This window comes from Filicampus tigris, chromosome 4, assembly GCF_054856515.1.
Source record: "Filicampus tigris isolate MCC_2025a chromosome 4, RoL_Ftig_1.0, whole genome shotgun sequence".
In the NCBI taxonomy this organism is placed as follows: domain Eukaryota; kingdom Metazoa; phylum Chordata; class Actinopteri; order Syngnathiformes; family Syngnathidae; genus Filicampus; species Filicampus tigris.
The window spans coordinates 7,841,571-7,863,173 of NC_141220.1; the positions used below are offsets into that span (position 1 = coordinate 7,841,571).

Here is a 21,603-nt window from a genome sequence, read left to right on the forward strand (position 1 = left end):
ACCTTGTTGTTTGTACTCTATGAGCAATGTTGGATGGCTACCCAGAATTCAGTAGCACCACATATTAAAATCTGTAGGTACACCATTAAATAAATCATTCAAACAAACTTATACAGACTGTTAAAGCCATTATGAATACATGATCAATAATTATAAAGATGGACATTGGCAATTGGCAAGGGATGCCTTTGAAAACCTTATAAAATATACATTTACTGCCCCCCAGTGGCAAGTTTGAATATCTATGGAATGTTGTGTCAAAATAAGAATGCCCTGAGAATGGGTTGTTTATTTGAATTGAGAAGACTGAACTTCTGGAAACTATTGTCAAACTAAGCCACTAAATACCGTTTTTGTCCCTGGCTAAACATAACAATGCTTGCTTACTTCACAAGCTGCACAAAGGGGAAAACATCAATGACTCAGAAATATACAGTTCCTGAGTTTAAATTCAATTTAGTAGTTCGGCATAAAACTTCACGTGCTGTGATTTCAAGTTTGAATGTATACATTAGCGTCACAGTCTTAGTAGGTAATGCCACAGATATATATGAAAATTGTCATCATGTCATCTTCCAAACCGCTTACCCTATACAGGGTCGCGGGGAGGTGCTGGAGCCTATCCCATCCTGGAGCCGCCCACCCGAACTGGTCGTCAGCCAGTCGCAGGGCACACACAGACACCGTCAATGATCGGGTACGATCCCACGCTGCCCGCACACAACTGAGGCGTGTTTACCACTACACTATCAGTGACCCGGAAAATGGCTTGATTCACAAATATTTTTATGTTTCATTAAAAAAAAGCAATTTTAGCGGAACACAACTAATTTAATCGTGATATCATATTTCATATATTGCTGGCGTCGAGCCAAAACCTTGTACCTCCAAAATAGTCCATTTTCAGGATACCCCAAGAATGGCAAATTCGTTCATCCATTAGTATTGCATCGTGAAAGAGAACAAGCAATTTTAAACACTTTAGATCGATGGTCAATAATGTGTAAAAATAACTCCCATGCGTGTGGACTGACCATTAGTTGTTGTTGTTTTTTAAATATGAAAACTCACCAAATTGTGGTCCAACGCCAGCGATATGTATGATTTAATGCCGCCCCGTGACTGTCTGGCAAGCAGCGGAGTCAATCCCGCCTCTCTTCCAAAGTCACCTTTGACAGGCTCCAGCTGACCCCTGTTCTAGTGCGCCAGAAGATGAAAGCAGACAGGATGGATTGATATTTTGACATCATTATGTGTGTGTGTGTGTGTCTATATATATATATATGTATATATATATATATATAAAATCACATGTTTCATTTACAATTTTCTACAAAGCTTGAATTATTCATTCATTCATTCATTATCCATACCGCTTATCCTCACAAGGGTCGCGGGCGTGCTGGAGCCTATCCCAGCTGTCTTCGGGCAGTAGGCGGGGGACACCCTGAATTGGTTGCCAGCCAATCGCAGTGCACACAGAGACAAACATCCGCACTCACAATCACACCTAGGGGCAATTTAGACAGTCCAATCAACATACCATGCATGTTTTTGGAATGTGGGAGGAGACCGGAGTACCCGGAGGAAACCCACGCAGGCACGGGGAGAACATGCAAACTCCACACAGGGAGGCCGGAGCCGGGATCGAACCCACGACCTCTGAACTGTGAGGCGGACGTGCTAACCAGTCGACCACCGTGCCGCCAAGCTTGAATTAATGTGGGAAAAAAATATATATTTTGATTCAAATTGTTGTAATAGCTTTCTTTGATCCTTGAATCCGATTATTTTCCTGTAAAATTCAACTGTTGAACGATACAGCAAAGACGTACAACTAATATGGTATTTGCAAAGTGCGCACATTATTTTGGATTCTCCAATGAGCCATCAAGCAACTTTTTAAAGTAAAATTACGTAAAATTCTGTCTTTGCGACCGTGACTCTCCTCTAATATTGGTTGCAAAAAGAGCAGATGTCACAGGGGGTAAATAAAACCGAGTTAACTGAGTTTCTTTTCAACGCTTTATAAAATTGAAATGAATCTCTATAGTTAATGTGGAAGTCAACCCAAACATAATTTTTTCAAGAATATGTTCTATGCAGGCCCACCAGTGGATACACAGCATTCTGATTAATATTACTTTTTGTTTTGTGGACCTGCGCTTTATTTACTGGGTTTTACACATCTACAAAATTAACACTTTATTTTCAGAGCTGGGCGCTCTGCCTATGTGAGACGGATGCCCGTTTTGCTGACGATTGATGAATGACGGGAAAAATTTTAAAATAGACGGACTAACCATAGACGGTAGCCCCTTTATTTAGTCTGCCATTCGTCAGTAGTCCATCATTAGTTTATTTTTCGCGGCGAGGCTTCAAAGGTCACGGCGAGGAAAATAGTGAGCTGTTGTTGCTTGGGCGACAGATTTGAGTGAGGGACCAGGCTGTGAACAGGCTTCCAAAGCGCTGTGTGTCACTATTTCTGTTCAAATATCATCCAGTGGGGCGTGGGGTGATAATGAAAGTTTAGTCGGAATCGCAGATGGAGGGAGGCCCGTTTAAAATTAGAGGCGTACCGGCCTACAGTATATATATCTTTTAAACCCCTGAAAAAAAGGTGGATGACGGACAACAGAAGGGTACCCACGCTGCAGACGGATAACAAATAACGGATGCTCAATTTGTAGTATAATGCGCAGCTCTGCTTATGTCGTGATGTGATGTTATTGTTTTTACTTTCAAGGTCTGACTGTAGGATTATTTCCCTTTTTAAAGAAGCCAACCCAAAAATGTTTGTGACAATATTATGTTCTATGTAGCCCCGCTAGCCTAAACACAGCATTCAGCAAAATCCACCCGTTTTTAGCCATCTCAGGGGGTAGCCATTTTGTTACTTTTGTCAAGTGAAAATGACATCACAGATGCTCAGGGCTCAGATAACGACCAATCACAGCTCAGCTTCAGCAAACAGGTGAGCTGTGATTGGTTGTTTCCACCGTGCCGCCACAAACGCAGTATTACCGGTAATCAGGATGCCTTTGTTTGAACTATTGGGTCTGCATAGAACATAATATTCTTGAAAAGAATAGACTTTCCCTTTAACTATGGAGGATTTTGTTAAAATAGTCAACATGTTTAAACAGTTTTGTATAAAACGTGATGAGAACAGTATTTCTTATAAACTTAGGCTCAAGACGTGTTTTACCGGCTACAGATGGTGACTCTCAGAATTGTGGTAACACAAAGTCTCTCTAATGGTATGTGAAAAAATAATTGCCTAAGTAAGTTCAGTACATTTGCATTTTTGATATTTAAGAATTGTTTATTTTCCATTTAACAGTTTTACGTACCATTTTTATATGCATTTTAGTTAGGTCATTATTGAAGTACAGCCCATATGCCTATATTTAAGCGCACCTCGCACATCCCGCTCACAATTCAGCGGTTGTGAGTTCAAATCCGGGCTCTGTCCTCCTTGTCTTGGTTTTTATGTTTTCCCCGTGACTGTGTGGGTTTTCTCTGAGTAGTCCGGTGTCCTCCCACAGTCCACAAATGATAGGCTAATTGAAGACTCTAAATTGTCCATGGGTGTGAATGCGAGTATCGATGGTTGTTTGTCTCTTTGTGCCCATCAATTGGCTGGCTACTAGTTCGGCATGTACTCCACCTCTCACCCAGAGTAAGATGGGATACGCTCCAACACACTTGTGACCCTTAAAGCAATAGCAATAAGTGGAACAGAGAATGGATGGATGAATTTAACACAATGATAATATTCAAACTGTGTATACTGTTGCATTGACTTTTTAGGACTAAAACCTGTATCGTACTTTATGAACACCTACGTGTACTATGCTACTGTATTTTAATGTTGTCCTGATGGCTGTACTTTTCCTGAGAATTAAGTATTTTTTGGAGGTCTTACTTGATATCAAAAAGCCTGTATATAAAATGTATTGATTGATGAATATATGGATCTGCATATAAACCAGAGTTACTACAGAACTATAACATTTTGATTTGGGATTTTGATACGGAAAAAAGTCAACCACAATGTGTAGGCTCAAGACATACTGGCGTGCCATTGGCTGCTTGGGCTGCCAAATTGTCCGATTGCCAAAAATTCAACGTTGTACTTATGTTCTTTTGTTAAAATAATGGATGAAAAACAGCAGTTTTCAGGAGTAAATATGCTCTATTTGAAGCCCATGTTTTACTTGCGTGCGTTGTGTAAATTGTGGCTGCGTGCATGCAAATCTAGCGCGCAGGAGGGATCCGAGTGATTGCGTAGGAAAACTGACTAGGGCTTGCCAAATCACTTCCCTGCTTTGGAATGACGTCCAACCGGGACTTTGCAGTTATATTTAGAGCCTATATATAGTGGAGTCGCCCCCTAGACGTTGTTGACTCTGCAGCAGGACAGCAGCACGGCAGCTTGTTCTGAAACGCACACCACGTGACCAACATATTTATTTTCTTCTTTCACTTAAATAAATAGACAAATATACGTCTACTCTAAAATAAGCAGGAAAATATTTCAAACAACCGAATAATCATTTCACGGGAGGGGTAGTAAACGATATGATGTCTCTATTGATTATTTTTATACATTAAACGCAACAAAATACACACGATTTGAATTTCAATGGCATTATAGTCGTTTTAGTCGCGGTAGAAGTGTGCTGAAGTGCTGTGGGACGTGTGGGCTAAAGTGGACTTGTCACCAGCGATGCTTTGTGGGTAAAGTGCGTCCCGGTATCCGCCCATATTCGCCAAAAGGAGGCCAACCTGAGCAGCTAGGCCGGTCGACGCTGGAACAAATGGAAAGTTCAATCGATTAGTTTGCTCACTTGTTTTTGCCTGTCCCTACGTGCTTTTGACACTAAGTAGACAGGTTTCATGCGGGCCTTTTTTCGTGGACCGGGCAATGCAGACATCTTGTGAAACGAGAGGACGATCAGCTTGACTCATTTTGTCGCCACTTCAGACGCGGAACTCCGTTCGTTTAAAGGTAACACAAATGGGGACGAGACACGGAGTTAGCTTCTTTTACGCTTTATTGACACATGATGCCAATAATCATAACCGGTCGTTAAATGCCTGAATAATGTTCTATTCGTGCGGTGTTGTTAGTGAATGTGGATCTCTTTTTATTGTAAACGCAAACTACGCCCAGTTGTGAACCGAATGTCGGCCCTGCAATGCAGCCCTTTAGGCTAGCTTGTCAATGGCGGCTTCAAACTTTTTACAATTCCCCCACTTTAAACTCAATGAATGATATTGATTTCCGGGCATACCAGGCCTAGACTGTTGCTTTTACGACTTGTTTTCGGCAATGGCTCTACAAACGAGTTTCAATGTAGTTTTAAGGTCGCGGGTTAGCTCCAAAGCTAGCCTAGCTTTTAGCACACTGTCGCCTGGTTGTTAGCCGGGTTCGGAGGTTTTCAGCCCACCAACCTGGCAACCTTGCAGGCTCCCAGTGTACGTTAAGTCGAATTCATTTGGGCGTTCGAAATCCGATTTGGGTTGCAAGTTTGAGCTTCGACGCGGCACCCCGGTTATACTCAAAGAGCCAAGACCTGTTAGTTATTATTAGTCAGACCAATGTAAATAAAAAACGTAGAGACAATTGATAAAATTGTCAGAGGGGCGTGCCGTTAATTTAACAATATGCCCACACGTGTGTACAATGCCATATGTCACTGAGTCCTGAATGTTAAGTATTACATTTGGTAGCTGGAGTGATTGATGCCAATTGGTATTTTTACGTATAGTTACACTTACGCTCAGGGTGCATCGCAACAAACAACAGTACTTTGTGTTGCGTTTTTACCTCTGTACACCGGCTGTCACTATAGGCTGGTAAGGGTATATACTACATTGGTGTACTATACAATGCAATGAATTTACTTTTTACTTCTTAATCAATACATCTCGAATGATGGTTGTAGTTGATGATTTTGTTTAGCCATGAAATGTAAACTTGTTGGGGTTTTTCCTCAAGGTGTAGTTTAGAAAGACAAAAACGCATCGCCATCATGCTGACTCATAGATAGAGAGATCATAGAGTACACAATAGTAACGACTTCATTATATTAAACTGTAATGAAAAAGCACCTTGTCAAGTAGGTGTGTGTCTGCTAAAATGATGACTTCACTCTAGCAAATTTGACAAAGACTGTTCTCTATAAAGAGCAAATAGCATGGTATTACGTTATGCTTACGGGAAATAATTTCCTGAAAATAATGACGTGCCTTCTTGATTATCCAGCCTGATCCTTTCGAGAAAACGTATAGCTTCAATTAGGGATGTCACAATATCGGCAATACTGTATTGTGATATTGCGATATTAAAATTGCCACCATATCGTCATCGTCGTGTCACGATATTAATAGCAGCAAATTTGTTTAAAAACCCAAATTGTTTTCCATTTGTGCAGTTCCAGCACCATCTGGTGGTTAGTTTATTAGTGCGGTTTAACTTGATGTGACGTTTAAGACCCAGGCTAATCGCTAGATGAAAGGAGAACATAATACATTTGAGTTCCTCCACAAATCGACCCGATTCACACTGTGTGCATGCATTAGCTATTAAGTGCCTCAATATTGTGGATCATTGTGTCTTTGTAGGTCATTTATATACAATGAGCTTAATGTTAACTGTACTATTTGAACTATATGTATAATTAGGACCACAGCTAATTAGCATTGTGTAGAGACATTTACATGCAGATGCTCATGTTTATTGTATTTGTTTCGTGTTCTACAGAAACCATACACACACCCACACAACCAAAGTAAACAGAAATTAAAAAGATTGCTCACATGAACAAAACTATGTTCGAATCAATAAAAGGTTCCATAAATCCTTCATACCAGCAAATATTTTTCAACATCTCCGTTGGCCCGCTTCAGCCGAACACAGCATTGTGAACTACTTAGACCATGATACTTGGCACTGCTAAGCCAGCGCATAACTGGCCAAGCCGATTTCTTTGTGAATGCTGTTATGTACAAGAACAGAATATTGCGATTTTTTTTTTAATGTTTTTTTTTTTTTTTTTTTAAACAATATTGTGAGCGTTTTTATAGTATTGTGAGCTTTTTATATACTGCCAACCTCTCCACAATATCCTGATAATTATCGTATCGTGAAATTCGTATTGTCATATTATTGTATTGTGACATTTGGATATCGTGACATCCTTAGCTTCAATGCAGTGCACAAATATCAGCACATTGACCAATATTATTGTTGGAATTCAGGAAACGTCAAACAATTTCATTAACTATGCAGGCGGCTCGTTAAAATAACTTAAGTTTTTGATGATAGGCCTATACTTTTCTTTGGTGCTCCAGGTGAATCATGACAGAATATAAGCTGGTTGTGGTGGGAGCTGGTGGCGTTGGCAAGAGCGCACTTACGATTCAGCTCATCCAGAATCACTTTGTCGATGAATATGACCCCACCATTGAGGTAAGTATGTGTACACGCATGGATATGCATGTTCAGTGTGTTAATATATCGTCGCTGTCCTGTGAAAAACGTGTCGCTCTTTTGTCTGTTTTTTTTTCCTTTTTTATCTTGATGGGGTTTCTAGGTTCTAGCTATCCCATTAACTTGAACATAGGGCTGTTCAGTTAATCGAAATTCAATTACGATTTCGATTACGCTCCACGATTACAAAATTGTCATAAACGTAAAAAAACGATTATTAATACTAATTTTGAGTTGTTTTGAGGCATGCGCACACGAGTTACTCCGCCGCGCCGCCCTCTCTAAACCAGCTAGCCCGCACCCCCGGGTCACACTGCACACGCTCCTACTAAACGTTTTAACAGATTAACAGACCTAAAAGTGGCCCAAGACCCGCCACAGGAACGACTTGTAAACAAGCAAGGCAAGTTGAAATCGCTTATTTGGTTACATTTTGGGTTTGCCGTAGAGGACGGCGAGCAAAGACGTATAAAGTGCAAATTGTCTCTGCATCCACCGGCAACACAACAAATCTATTCAACCATCGTTTGGTTTACGATGAAGTTATGATACACCAAATCAAAAAAACACCCGAGTTAGATTTGGCGTCATCTGCAACGTAAATCTCAGTCGTTGAAACCAAAAATAGAAACCATGCTAAACATTATTACTGTGACTTATTACATTTCTTGTGTAGTCTATAATGTTAAGTCAAATTTTGTGTTCATTTTTGTTTCAAATGCAATTTGCAAATATATTGGTTATGGTTACATATTGTAATACAGTTTATATATGGCCTACTGTAATTTAGAAGTATTGTATAGATTACATACTAGTATGTAACAGTCAACATTTAAATTAGTTTGACCCAATCAGCATATTAAATGTATAATTGATCAGAAGCAAATTACTTTAACTTTGTTTACTATGTGTAAATATGACTTTATAAACAAAACAAAAAAGGCTCCAGACAAAGGTCTAAATGTATAGATGAATAGCACATCTGTTATTCTGTCAAAATTGGCATTTTACTCCAAGCAGTTTACTACTTTGGCAATTTATAAGTGCATAGCAAATTAACTTGTTTGTTTATACAGGAAACCATACTTTAATTTATACATTTGCACTTTAAATCTTTTTTTAAATAATTTAATAAATATTGTTGGGTCCAAAACTAACTTAAATTATTATAGCGCTTCAAAGAATTATGTCTTCATTCATATTTTTTTTCATAATCGAGCAGCCCTACTTGAACGTGTAAAAAACAAAAAAAACAAAAAACCAAACAAAAAAAAAAAAACCAAACAAAAAAAAAAAAGACAAAATTGGACATAAATGTTTTTCACAGTACAGCGACGATATGCATTTTTGTTGCATCCCTGTTTGTTTTCACCCCATTGTTTGTATTTTGTTGGGGGAAAGAGCAATGATAAACTCCTCTGTAAAAGTACCGGTATTTCTAACACGTTCTTCGAGTTTTTAAGTGTTAAAGACACCAAACAGGTTTTTAATGTCCACGTGACTGCTTGCTAGCTTTCTTAAAGGCTGAGTCTATTTAAGTAGGTTGCTCTCATGATGCCAGTTATTGATATGTAAAGATTAGCTCTGCATGTTTAATATGATCACTGCTGGCTCAGATCCATTCATCAAATAATTCTCAGTGTTTTTGTGAGGGTTTGTGCTTGTGGTCAACATCAACTTTGAGTGCTTTATCTTGACTTTCTGTCAAAACAATATAGATTTATGCATTTGTGAAACTAAATAGAGCTGTTTTAAATATTCTCATTATTTTCTACTTTTTACAAGATTGTATTGCACAGTTTACCTTTGTTACTTGTGACATAAATGACTCAACGTTTGTTTCCCGTTTTTTTTTTTAGTTCTTCACAATGTAATATTTTCTTTTCACGTCAAATTGTCTTGCCACATAGTAGCCAAAGTTATTGGCATTACAGGAACCTAAACAATCAATCTTAATATAATATAATATATAACAAACAAAGGGCCTCAATCTACTTGGAGTGGCTTGCGAAAATATTCAGCCCCCTTGAACATTTTGGCCTTTTGCCACATTTCAGGCTTCAAACATAATGAACACCAAGTGGGACACAATCGTGAAGTGGAACGTAATTCATGCAATATTTAAAATACAGAAATACACTGGGCGTTTAGGGAAATTCTAATATTTTCCCAACATTCCCGATGGCCACCCCACCCCTGGATGGATGGATGGATGGATAAATTAATTAAAAGGGAAATCCCTCCAGCATGGAATAGTCCTTTCGCATATGTGCAATTATGTAACTATGGTTCTCTGAGTCCTGAATGCTGCCAGAATGTCATGTCACACGGAATCCTCATGTTCGCGCGAGAAAGTTCTGAGGGTATGGTCACTCATTGCTCGGAGAAGGTCCAAAGTCTCATTTATGTAATTGCATCATTGGTACCGAGTCCCCGTGCTAAACTTACTGTTGGGCAGAATTATTAAAAACTGGAGTATCTATAAGCTCCACTCTTAACGATTCTGTTAACTGACTTTGAGAAATGACTCAAATTATTTTTTGAATTGTTTAGGCTATATGAATGTTATTTTGCAGCTTCTATCTTTCTGATCTCATTTCTTACTAGCAAATGAAATTATTATATTCGTCTAAGATGCATTTTCAGAATCGGCGTTGATCCATTTTAATTCTATCGAATAATCGTGTTTGGATAGAAAAAAAAAACGCTTTTGTTTTTGCTTGGTTAAAGAACAATTATGAATACAGAAGGGAAAATAAAGCATTTAATTTAATAATTAATGACCAACTGGTTTTCCTTTTTGGATAATCAACATTGTTTTTTACCTAAATTTAAACATAGCAGCAAAACTGTATTATCTTTTATAGAAACATTAGTGAATATGGTACGAATATGTAGGGCCGCTGACATCAATTATTTCGTAGGTGTTGAATTTCTGGGAGAACCTCAGGTGATAACTGTTACGCTAATGTAAACTTTTGTTTATTCTTGGTTTGAGTGGTCATGCCTCAAGTAAGACGGATTGATTACGTCGTCTTTTCTTTTGCTGACTATTGTATTATGTTTTTTGCCATAATGCGACGACACGAGTTGTCAGCGGGTGATAGAAATAAGTAGTGACGCACAATTCTGTCTCAGCAAGCTTAAACTAATCCGTTTGGTGGCCTTCTCTTTCAGGACTCTTACAGAAAGCAAGTGGTGATTGATGGGGAGACGTGTCTACTGGACATCCTGGACACTGCAGGTCAGGAGGAGTACAGCGCCATGAGAGATCAGTATATGAGGACCGGGGAGGGATTCCTCTGTGTCTTTGCCATCAACAACACCAAGTCCTTTGAGGACATTCACCACTACAGGTGAGTGAAGTGGTGGCCTTAATTGAAATGTCATCCTTTAAAGTGGACATGTTAAGGTAAACTGACTTCACCTAACATATTCCGCGTTGTCCCAGTCATCCCATTTTGTTCATGGCTGCCCACATTTCAGGAAGCCGGCAGCGTAGTGTAAAAATAGCGTTAGTTTTCTTACATCAAACCCTCTCCTTGTTTACAGCGTTTTTAGCACGGGAGGTGGGGGCAGAGATTTGTTAGCGGATCGTTAGTGTGCAAAGCTATGACTGTATTAAAATCTGTTACTGTCAATGTCCAGAGAACAAATAAAGCGGGTGAAGGACTCCGAGGATGTCCCCATGGTTCTGGTGGGCAACAAGTGTGACCTCCCGTCCCGGACTGTGGACACTAAACAGGCTCAGGACTTGGCACGGAGCTACGGCATTCCCTTCATTGAGACCTCAGCCAAAACTAGACAGGTATGAGTCCAGGCGCTTGCACATGTACATACAAAAACCTTTTCGGTGCATTTTATCCTAACCTATTGTAGTTTTCTCGTAAATGGTCCTGCTCATTTAGATTTATTTTGCAAGTTTGTGTTGTTTTAATGGCAACATTTTTTTACAGTGCTGTGAAAAAGTATTTTTTTTTTTCCCACATTTGTCACACTTAAAATGTTTGATTATGTACCATTTTCAAATTTTTCACAAAGACAACTCAAGCAACGATAAAGTGCAGTATCTTTCATTGTTACATTAAATTACAGCAAGTCGTCCAGTTCCTGGAGTAGTAAAGTCATGCCAGACCGCCATGCTGCTACTACCATGTTGGCATAGTTTTTTTAATTTTTTAATTTATTTTTTTTAAATGTTGTTAGTTTTAAACCAGATGTAAAAATGATGGCTTTACTTTTTCTCAGGGCCTTCCCCCCCCCTCTTAATAAAAAGAAAAAAAATTGCTGTCACTTGGGTTGTCTTTGTGCGATGATAATATTGGCTTGAGGATCTGAAACAAGTGTGAAAAATCAAGAAAAGTGATTACTTTTTCATTGCATTGTGAATGAAAAGATATCAGTGTTCTGGCTGAGTTAAAAGTTCATTTGTCTGGGCGTACTAATGCCATGCTACTGTGTGATGTATACGTGAGATTACTTCAGGGCCACATGTAAAGTGGCCTGTTTCATAAATAATCAACAACTGTAACTGATCAATGTCAGTAATTCGTCTTTGAGGATCAGGGTAATTGATTGTGGTTACAGCGACTCGGTGTTGGAATATTTCCCACAGTCTCATTAGTTTAATCTGAATACGTTTGTGTTGTGATTGGTGGCTGAAGCAGTGAGACACTTACTTGCTTGGTCACTCTGATTTGTTCTGTTATGGTGAAATCAGCACAATGATTTCATTCTCACATCAGGCTCCTTCTACTACCCACCCATCCCGCCAGTATTTTTTCCTCCACAAGGTGATGCTGTTTCACTCAACTTTTGATGCCTCTGACTTCCAACGCCTGCTTTTCATTGAGTTGTTTTCCCTGTGGAGAAAACGGCGACAGCGAATGTCCCTTGTAGATGATTAAAAGTAGCCATTTAGCTATGTTGTGAGCAGACAGACTTAAAGACCATAACGAACTATGTTCTGCCTTTGAACTAAGTTCTAAACTTGAATGATAAATACCTCGATACGCAGTGTGATACAAATGTTAGGCATCACGGCATGATACAAATATTTTGTGTGTATTCACTTAATAAATGAAGTATTGTAGTGCCAAAGGTTTTAATGCGTTATAGATGCTAAAATGGAAGGTAACCACAACCAGAAGGAGGTAAGTTTGTACAGTAACTCACATAGACCATGAGTTGCCTGCACCTTCTGTGTCTATACGCTGTATGAAGCTGTACAACGTGCCCCCCCCCTCCCCCTTTGTATTGGTCACTACTGAGGGAAGTTGTGTCTCATGCTGCAGAGAGTGGAAGATGCCTTTTACACTCTGGTACGGGAGATCAGGCAGTATCGCCTCAATAAGCTCAGCAAGGAAGAAAAGACGCCGCGCTGTGTCAAGCTTAAAAAGTGTGTTGTGATGTGAATGGGGTAAGTGTCAGCAGCCTCGCCCCCCCCCTCTGCCGCCAGCTCTTCTGTGTTTGTACGTTCAAACTGGATTGTGGAGACTAAGGCGCAGTGGTGTTGTATTCTCCATGCTAAGGTGCAGATTTCTGCTGGGGCTGTGGTGAGGTGCTAACAGGCGCCGGCGGATGATTTCTGTCTGCGTCTGTATCTCTGTGTCATGGCTTAATGTAATCTTAAATTGGTGTCACTTTGACTTGGTATCGTTGAATTTTCTTCTTTCCATGCTTGTATACTCTTGGTCCAATCTGGGGTTTTTTCAATTAATTCCACACACTCTCTGGCCATGGCCCATGACATTAGGCAGATGTGCACAATCTAATGAAATATCACACCGCAATACATGTATCCATGTTCGACTGCTTATTTTGTTTATTGTCACGGGTAACTTTTTGCGAGAGGAGGGATACTCACAGGACTGGCTAATCACAAGATAGGATACGTCTAGCGGAAGAAACCACTCATTCTCACATTCATGCTTATTGGCAATTTGAAGTCTTCATGTTATAATGTCTTAGGAATGGAGGAAGCTGGCAGACCCTGAAAATTGGATACAATGATGGAAACGCATGCAAAAGGGCAGAGCAAGGATTCGAACCGAGAACCTCCTGTAACCCATATGTGCTCGCCACATGCATAAAATAAAAGATGCACTGATGGATCAAAAGTGAGCTTTTATAAAGGCAGAATATTGTTCTTGTTTTTAGTCTCTTAGGTTGTACAGAAGTACCTAATTTTGTGGCTGGTGACATGACGGTAATTAGGGTTGCAAACTCATGATTATTTTTAGTTATCGAATAATCTGTCAGTTGTTTTTTCGATTAATTTAAAAATCTGGAAAAAAAAACGTTATTACTTGATTGAAAAACAGCACCTTTCAAATTAGCAGCGCACGAACAGGTTTCTGCATGAAAATCCTAGAAAATGTAAAGTAATACATTATGAATAGTTTTAGATATAACATTTTTTTTGTTACACCCCTACCGATTTATTCATGATACCGTAGTTCTATTTAGATCGCTGATGACCAGGATTACCACGACTATGCATGTGCAGCAAAGACAGACAGACAGTCAATCAATCAATCACTTTATTTATCTCCAGAGGTCAATTAAAAGGCACGGAGAGTAGCAGAGTTACAGTGTCAAATAAATAACCCATAAAGCACACAGCAAAAATCCAAGCCTAACTCATGTTTGAAGCGCTGGGATGACAACATGCTGGATAAGGGAGGGATTGGAGTTTAGCAGAGGGGTCACTGATGGAACTAATGTGGACTTCCTTCTTTGAGTCTCACCACAGCCTGCGCCCCGAGGACAGCCACTCAAACTCCGGGACCAGAAAATGAGCCTGTTCTCTAAGAATCTCGTAGGCAACTTTTCATGACCGATTGCACAAAGCAGGAAGAGATTTCACTGTCTGGCCAATCATTTTAGAAAATAACACAGTTGTTACTCTGCTCAACTGTGAGTGGTTTTCTACAGAGAAAAGAGTATAACCAACAAAGAATACTCTCAAAGGCATAATTAACTGTCATGATGTTTTTACTGAACTCAAATGTCCTTAATTAAGTTATTGCCTTTTAATGGCATTTACCAAGAGCTCTTAAGTGTTATTTGTAAATTCAAGCAGTTCATCAAAGATGGTTCCCAGATATTTATACTCAAGCCCACAGACTTGCGCTGGATGGTAGAAGATACCACCTCTGCAAGTTTCCTCTGTTTGTCCAGAAAAGTCACAGTCATGTCCTTAGTTGTTGTATTCATATTGAGCTCTAAGCAGGAGTCCTCTCACCACAATGTGAACTCCTGCAGGACCATGACCCAAAGGCTAGGTTCACACCGCGGGTCTTAATGCGCAATTTGGATTTTTTTTTTTTTTTTTGGAAGGGTTCATATTACATTATAATTGCGACCTCGGCCTTGTCTGCTGTATGAACACATGCGTCACCAAAGTCGCATGCGCAGAAGAAGAGACGTGTTTGCGGAAGTAAATATTGTCCAGCATATCGGGGCATTTAGCGAAGCGATTGTATTTAGAAGTAAATACAGTATTTGGGGGAAATTATGAGGCGAGGCTTTAATATCTCATTTCATGGAGAAATCACAAACGATGACGTCATGTCGTAACCGTGCGTAAAAAATGAATCGATCTGAGCCGTGGCTGAATTACTACTATCACCATAAATGTGCACTTCATGCTTCAAGTGGGATTAAATTAAAGTAAAATATAAAGTCAATGTTGTTACTCAAAACAACTTTGCAGATTTGATCCCCCTGCTGCCAGCACTTACCCTCTGCCTGCAAGGAGCGCATTTTGGCCTTTAGACCACAACCGCATTGAAAAAAAAATTGGAAAAGTAAGTATCCGATTTAGGACAACATATGAAAGTGACCCTGGTCGGATTTGAAAAATTTCGGAATTGAGCCATTCAGATCTGATACAGGTCGCATATGGGCAAAAAAAGCCAATCTGGGTCGCATTTGCCTGCGGTGTGAATCTAGCCAAAAATGCAGGGAAAGTAGAGGACAGAGTCATCAGCAGACTGAACCAACTCCCGTATTTTCCGGACTATAAGCCGTAGCGGCTCATTTTTTCCTAGGTTTTGAACCATGCGGCTTATATACCGGTACAGCTATTCTGTGGATTTTTCTCCCACAGCTAGGGATGGTGTAACTGGAATTACAATACAATACAATAGCTAATAACAGGATGTGACTGCAGGTGGAGGAGTTGAACAGGCGAGGGAGCTATGCATTAGGTTAAGCACTAGGCGTTGTATTGGCTGGTATGCAGAAGTAGAGCAATAAAAGGACGTTAACTGACAAACTGGACTGGCAGCAGGCATTGAAATGAAGATAAGTACAGATTATTTGCTCTTGGTTCTGTTCTGTCTTAATCACCAAAATTGCTACCGTGTTAAAAGGCAATGTTAGGAAAGAATCTGTTCAGGTACATGTGAATTTGCAATTCAAAATCATCCTGTTAAGGCAGTAAATATCACATTTTTCAACATAGATAGGTGCGGCTTATGTTTTTTTTTTTTTCCCCGTTTTTTTTTTTTAAATAGAGTGGGTGCAACTTATATAAAGGTGCATCTTATAGTCCGGAAAATACAGTAACTGTTTGGTTGAGGCGACCTACAGTCGTCTGTGTACAGCGGGGATTCTTGAAGACTCTAAGTCATAACTACAATGTGGCCCACGACATAAGTTTGATACCCCTGCTCTAAATTGTTTGTAGGTGTGAATATGAGACTAAATGTTCCCTGTGGTTGGCTGGCGACCAGTTCAGGGTGTACCCTGATTCTCGCCCAAAGTCAGCTGGGATAGGCAGCGAGGACAGCTGTACACAGAACGGATGGACGGAGATTATTTGTTTTATGAACATCGCTAGCATTGCTAATGGACTCATTGCAAAACAGAAACAGTGCCTTGGGTATACAAAGGTACTTGTATACAGTAGCTCCAAATAACAAATATTCACACACAAACACTGTGGCAACATACACAAACAGATTATGAAACAATACTCACTGACATATTCTTCCTAAACTGTGAAACACGAGTTCAGTTGCGACTTTCTTAAATTGGTCTTTCATGTCATGAAGTTATCTGCATGCGTGGCCCCATCACTTTTATTGATTCGTTGTTGAGCGCCAGCTAATATACAAAAGAAATACTACTTGAGCAAAAAATTACATTCCAAGAATAATATGATATTTTTAAGTGAAGTTAGGAGAAAGCCAAAGTTGGTTCTATTGCAGAGCACATGGCTGCCCCCATCACCATCCCCAGCTTCTGGCCAAGCTACTAGTGTCAAAGTATGCCAATGTGCTGAAATCAACACACTGAAAAGTGTCTGGGCTCATAAGCCAACTTGGGTGATTAATGGAGATCACGCTGAATTTGGGACTCAATCGTTGGCTGAGATCTTTCTGTGAGGGGGGGGGTGGGGTCGCGGCTGTGATCAGAAGTTGGCACACGTCTTGTGAATGGAGGTTAAAGCGTGTGTTTGTTTTTTTGTTACTTTTCCTTGCTGACAGAAATTCCTCTTGGCAATTGCCCCTTTTTTTCCCCCCTCCTCTCAACTTGAAGTCACCACACAGCTATGACATTATTTACACTGTTCTCACTGAAAAGTAGCTGCATTTACTTTTACTTTAAATTAGTTTATTCCCTTATAGTCATAGTACAGCCTGTAGGATAAAAGCTATATCACAACAAGTTAGGTATATTCGGCTTTCAGGATGAAGCTAAAATTCACTGTCTTGACACTTGATCTTAATTTGACCTTCTCTAAACTTTTGAATGCACGTCCATCTGCTCTGTTTCAGTATTTTTGAACAAGATAATCTTCTCTGACAAGGAGCAGGAACAGGTGTTTGAGCCATGAATTGACCAATACATTTCCCGGTTCATTTGGAATTTGTGCTCTTTACCATGCGGTTCATATGTTGACATGGAACCAAGACGGCACCTAATGATTGATTAACAACAATACCTCCCCAAAGTGGATGTTCTCAGAGGGAAGTGGCCACTCAACATAGCGTATCGGTGTCATCAGCAGGTTGCCACAGAGATATGCAAAGACTGGAAGCGTCACAGAAAAGAATGGAAGTGGATAGATACCCTTGGATGTTTATTGGTCGATTCATGGGTCACACACCCCTCTTGTGATTTTTGCTGTTCATCTCCTTGATAAAGAACAGCAAGTTCAAAGTTCAAGTTCAATTCAAAGAGTACTGAAACATTGAAAAGGTGGACGTCTATATTCAAAAGTTCAGAGGTCAAATTACTTTAACTACTAAAGGGATCCTGACATTCACCAAAAGTTGAATATCCCTCATTTTTTTTCCCTACGTAATAGATGGATAGTGTATGTTTGTAACGTTCCAACACAAGTTTAACTAGCTCCATGCCAAATGTTTTAACCCAAGGAAGATGCTTCAGTCCCCTTTCAGATTTCTCCTCCCGTACTTTTCCGAGTCTTGTATCAGGGACTGAATTGGACAGATAGCATCTTATGCTGTTCCCACAGAAACCGCACATCCAGAAGAGTTGCCATCCATTAACGCGCATTCACATTTTATTTCTTGCAAGTAACTGCAGCTACTTTATGCGATATTGGAGAGGAAATGGTTGACCTTCGCATCTGACCATTAGCAATAATGGATTTACCTTTGAATTGTGTCTCTGCGTCTCCTGGCGCAGTTGTAACCTTCTTTTCATTGTTCTTACAGGGAGTCGACGATGCCTTTTACACGTTAGTACGAGAAATCCGCAAGCATAAGGAGAAGATGAGCAAGGAGGGCAAAAAGAAGAAAAAGAAGTCCAAGACAAAGTGCACACTCATGTGAATAAAAAGTCCTTTTGCAGATAGACTAAAAAAAAAAAAGAAACTATGTTGAACAGGAAAAGTAATACATTTTGTACATCACACTAAATTATTAGCCTCTTTCTCAATACCCACTGTAACTAATACTAAAGCTGACCCACTTTTTCTGCCTTCTTCTTTGCTACTTGGACTCCAATAAGTTTTATTTCCTGTTTAGTGCCAGTTACTCACACACAATGGTTTGATTTTTTTTTTTTTTTTTTTTTCCCCTCCCCCCTTAAGATGTTGGTAAACTGTCACAGCACATGCCTGTCAACCTTTTCCATGATTATTTAGGTCTTTCGGCAAAGGTTTGTGTCCTGGCATGCCAAAGAACTATTCATCCCGCAAATGTGCTAATGTCACTGATATGTATGCATGAAATCCTTTACTAGTCGTCAAATGTTCTAACAACTTAAAATAGCTATTATCGATTTGTTTGTATCTTGTGGGGAGTGACCTCTTCACCTACGTTTGTTTGTTTGTTTGTTTGTTTTTTGCATGCATTTTGTCTCTGACATGCGTTTAAGGCTGATTGAGTGGGCAGCATTGACTGCGGACCCGATTCAACATGAGTTTCGTTGATCAAGTCTTCAGTAATGTTTGAGTTGTTTGTACATGACTAATTATACGATCCTCTATAGACCTGAGCTTTATTTGCTGGGTTTTGCACATCCACAAAAGTAACACCTTATTTCGTTATGTGCTGTTATTGTTTATACTGTAAAGGTCTGACTGTAGGATTATTTCCCTTTTTAAAAGGGGAAGTCAACCCCAAAATGTTCTTGACGATATGTTTTATTTAGCCCCACTAGCCTAAACACAGCATTCTGATTAATAATACGTTTGTGGAATACTCAGCTTCAGAAAACAGGTGACCCGTGATTGGTTGTTGCCTGAGCCCTGAGCGACTGTGATGTCATTTTCAGTCGACAGAAACTGACAAAATGGCCGCCCCCTGAGATGGTAAAAAAAAAAAAAAAAGTGGATTTTGCTGTTTAACACAAATTCTACACGTGCAATATTAATCAGAATGCCGTGTTTAGACTAGTGGAGGCACATAGAACATATTGTCAAGAAAACGTGGGGGTTGACTTCCGCTTTAAATTTTTAAAGTAGTGAAAGGCAGACATTGATAATGTGCAGTGTCACATTTTTTAACATGATGCCCTCATTATTTTTTAGGTAAAATGAGATTTTGCATTCCCCAGTACAGTATAACCTCCTCAAAGACCCAAAGCTTAGAAGTGACATTCAAAGCGGCCATGGAGTGTTCAGGTTGCGGGCAGGATGATGCAGCTTTCCAACATGCTGCTTGTTCAAGGAGTATCCAAATTGATTTTGTTTAATAGATTTTGTTTTCAGGTTTTCCTTTTAAGGATTTAACCCGCTCAAGTGTTTGCAATGATTTCAGATTATTTGGACATGAGTCGTCCAGGAAACTAATTGTTCACTTTCTCTGACAAAGTTGTGTAATGTCTTGATATAAATGAGGCACAAATTGCCATAAAATGAACCTCTCCTGGGCAATATTGTTTAAAAATGAAACAGAAATCCATGCTTCTCTTGTGGGTCAGCTTTTATTTTGCCTTTCCATGCTTTTTTGTTTTGGTTTTATTTTTAAGCTGATTCCCTTAAGGAGATGAGTCTGCCTCCCATGTTTGCATCAGATGCTCTGAAGATGGCAGGGAGAGCCAAGACATGATCCGATTGTCTGCATGTGCTCAGAACATGCGTAGGATACTGTTAGAGCGTTTCAGAATTTCAATGAGACATATTTTCTTTCGGTTGTTTTGATTATTCACAGAGAGGAGTTTGAATGACGTTTAAAGACTTTCACAATCAGTGTTCTGCTGGTTAAAATTTAGTGGCCCATTATGTTTACCAAAATGGCACAGGCCACTCGGAGTGTCGTTGCACCAGTGAAAAGTTCTGACCACTGGGGGTCAGTCTAGGCATCTTATAGGGTGTTCAAAGTTGTCTTTTTACCAAACCTGTTTAAGTGTTTTGTTTTGATCCCCGATTGCGTGCCAACAGCTGATTTTATTGCTCACATGAATCACTTAAACCTTGATCATTTAACAACCTTTGTATATTTGTGATACTGAAAGGTGCATATTTTGTAAATTGGTGTGTGTCTTGCAGAATGTTGCTTTAATGGACTTTGTCTGCGCACGGTGTGTGACTAGTGTGTCTGTGTCTAGGGTTAGGGGAGTGAATGAATGGCCACTTTGCAACATGTCGAGTGGTGATCTGATCTCAAATGCGTCTATTTTTTGCCATGAATCTCACCACTCCTATTTAATGTGTATTAAAGAACATCAAAAGGAAGCTGACTCAGTATCTTTTTTAAGGGTTTGAATTATACAGTAGAATTAATTACCTGTAGGCATTAGACCTGCTTTGCTAGAAATGAAGAGGAAATAAACGTTTGTGGCAAGTGTTCAAGCCACAATTCAACTCTAAAATGAAATGAACTCATTTTCGCCAGAAATTTCTTTTAAAAAGGTAATTCAGTTTGCCATTGCGTCATATTTTCTAGCCTGTAACTGAATAACGTATTTAAAAATATATGTACTTGGGAGTACAGTACTGGACTACTAATTACCAAATGCAATGCGAAACATATTTTGTACTATCACGCCTGGCCAGCAGGGGGCAATGTTTATGCAGGTTTATACACAAGTGAAAACAAAAATTATAGTTAAAGGGATCAGAGAGCCGACACGGTTACAATAACAAGCTCAATTTACGTGTTTTTTTTTTTTTTTAATCAGGGAAATCATGTTAGCTCTCATCTGAACTTTATCAATTTGTTTTGGAGAAATCAGTGAAAAACTAACTTATTCAGGAACGCCTACAAGCAATGAGCAATTTGACCACACCCTTTAAATTTTTTTTTAACTATTTTAATAAATGCCGAATATAATAACAAATTGAACATAATTTGCATTTTAACACACATATACAAAAAGAAAACAACGCTAGGGGGTAAACATAAAATACCATACAAGAAGAAAAAATTGTTATTTAAATAAAAATATTAGATTCAACACAAGCAGAAATAGTTTTTATTGCTTTCTGTTTCAGAGAGTATCTAATTGAAAAGATATAATGTTTGAATTCGTTGAAAACAGTGAAGCTAGGAATCCTTCCCATGACCTTACATTTATGAGTATGAAATTTTGCCATTATTAAAAGTAAATTAATGAAATACAATTTAGATTTTCTCACATTTTTTCCACCAAAACCAAAAAGCACATTCTTCCAAAAT

At 39.2% G+C, this 21,603-nt stretch overlaps 1 protein-coding gene across 2 annotated transcripts; it reads left to right on the plus strand.

Annotated features, from left to right (window-relative positions):
• Positions 1-4,423: 4,423 nt before the first annotated feature.
• On the plus strand, positions 4,424-20,660 carry kras (KRas proto-oncogene, GTPase). Of its 2 annotated transcripts, XM_086027615.1 has the most exons (6): positions 4,424-5,014; positions 7,363-7,480; positions 10,679-10,857; positions 11,150-11,309; positions 12,796-12,920; positions 18,196-20,660. In XM_086027615.1, the coding sequence occupies exons 2-5, from the start codon at positions 7,370-7,372 to the stop codon at positions 12,913-12,915; spliced, it is 570 nt and encodes a 189-aa protein (XP_085883741.1). In that variant the 5' UTR covers positions 4,424-5,014; positions 7,363-7,369; the 3' UTR covers positions 12,916-12,920; positions 18,196-20,660. The 2 variants fall into 2 exon arrangements, with proteins under 2 accessions (XP_085883741.1, XP_085883743.1); XM_086027617.1 differs by lacking the exon at positions 12,796-12,920.
• The last annotated feature ends 943 nt before the right edge of the window (positions 20,661-21,603 follow it).

Bases quoted from the DNA above. Each gene is read 5' to 3' on its own strand.
- kras (XM_086027615.1), top strand. From the start codon at position 7,370: ATGACAGAATATAAGCTGGTTGTGGTGGGAGCTGGTGGCGTTGGCAAG. The intron at 7,481-10,678 runs GTAAGTATGTGT...CTTCTCTTTCAG, and splicing joins AATATGACCCCACCATTGAG to GACTCTTACAGAAAGCAAGT. The intron at 11,310-12,795 runs GTATGAGTCCAG...CTCATGCTGCAG, and splicing joins CCTCAGCCAAAACTAGACAG to AGAGTGGAAGATGCCTTTTA.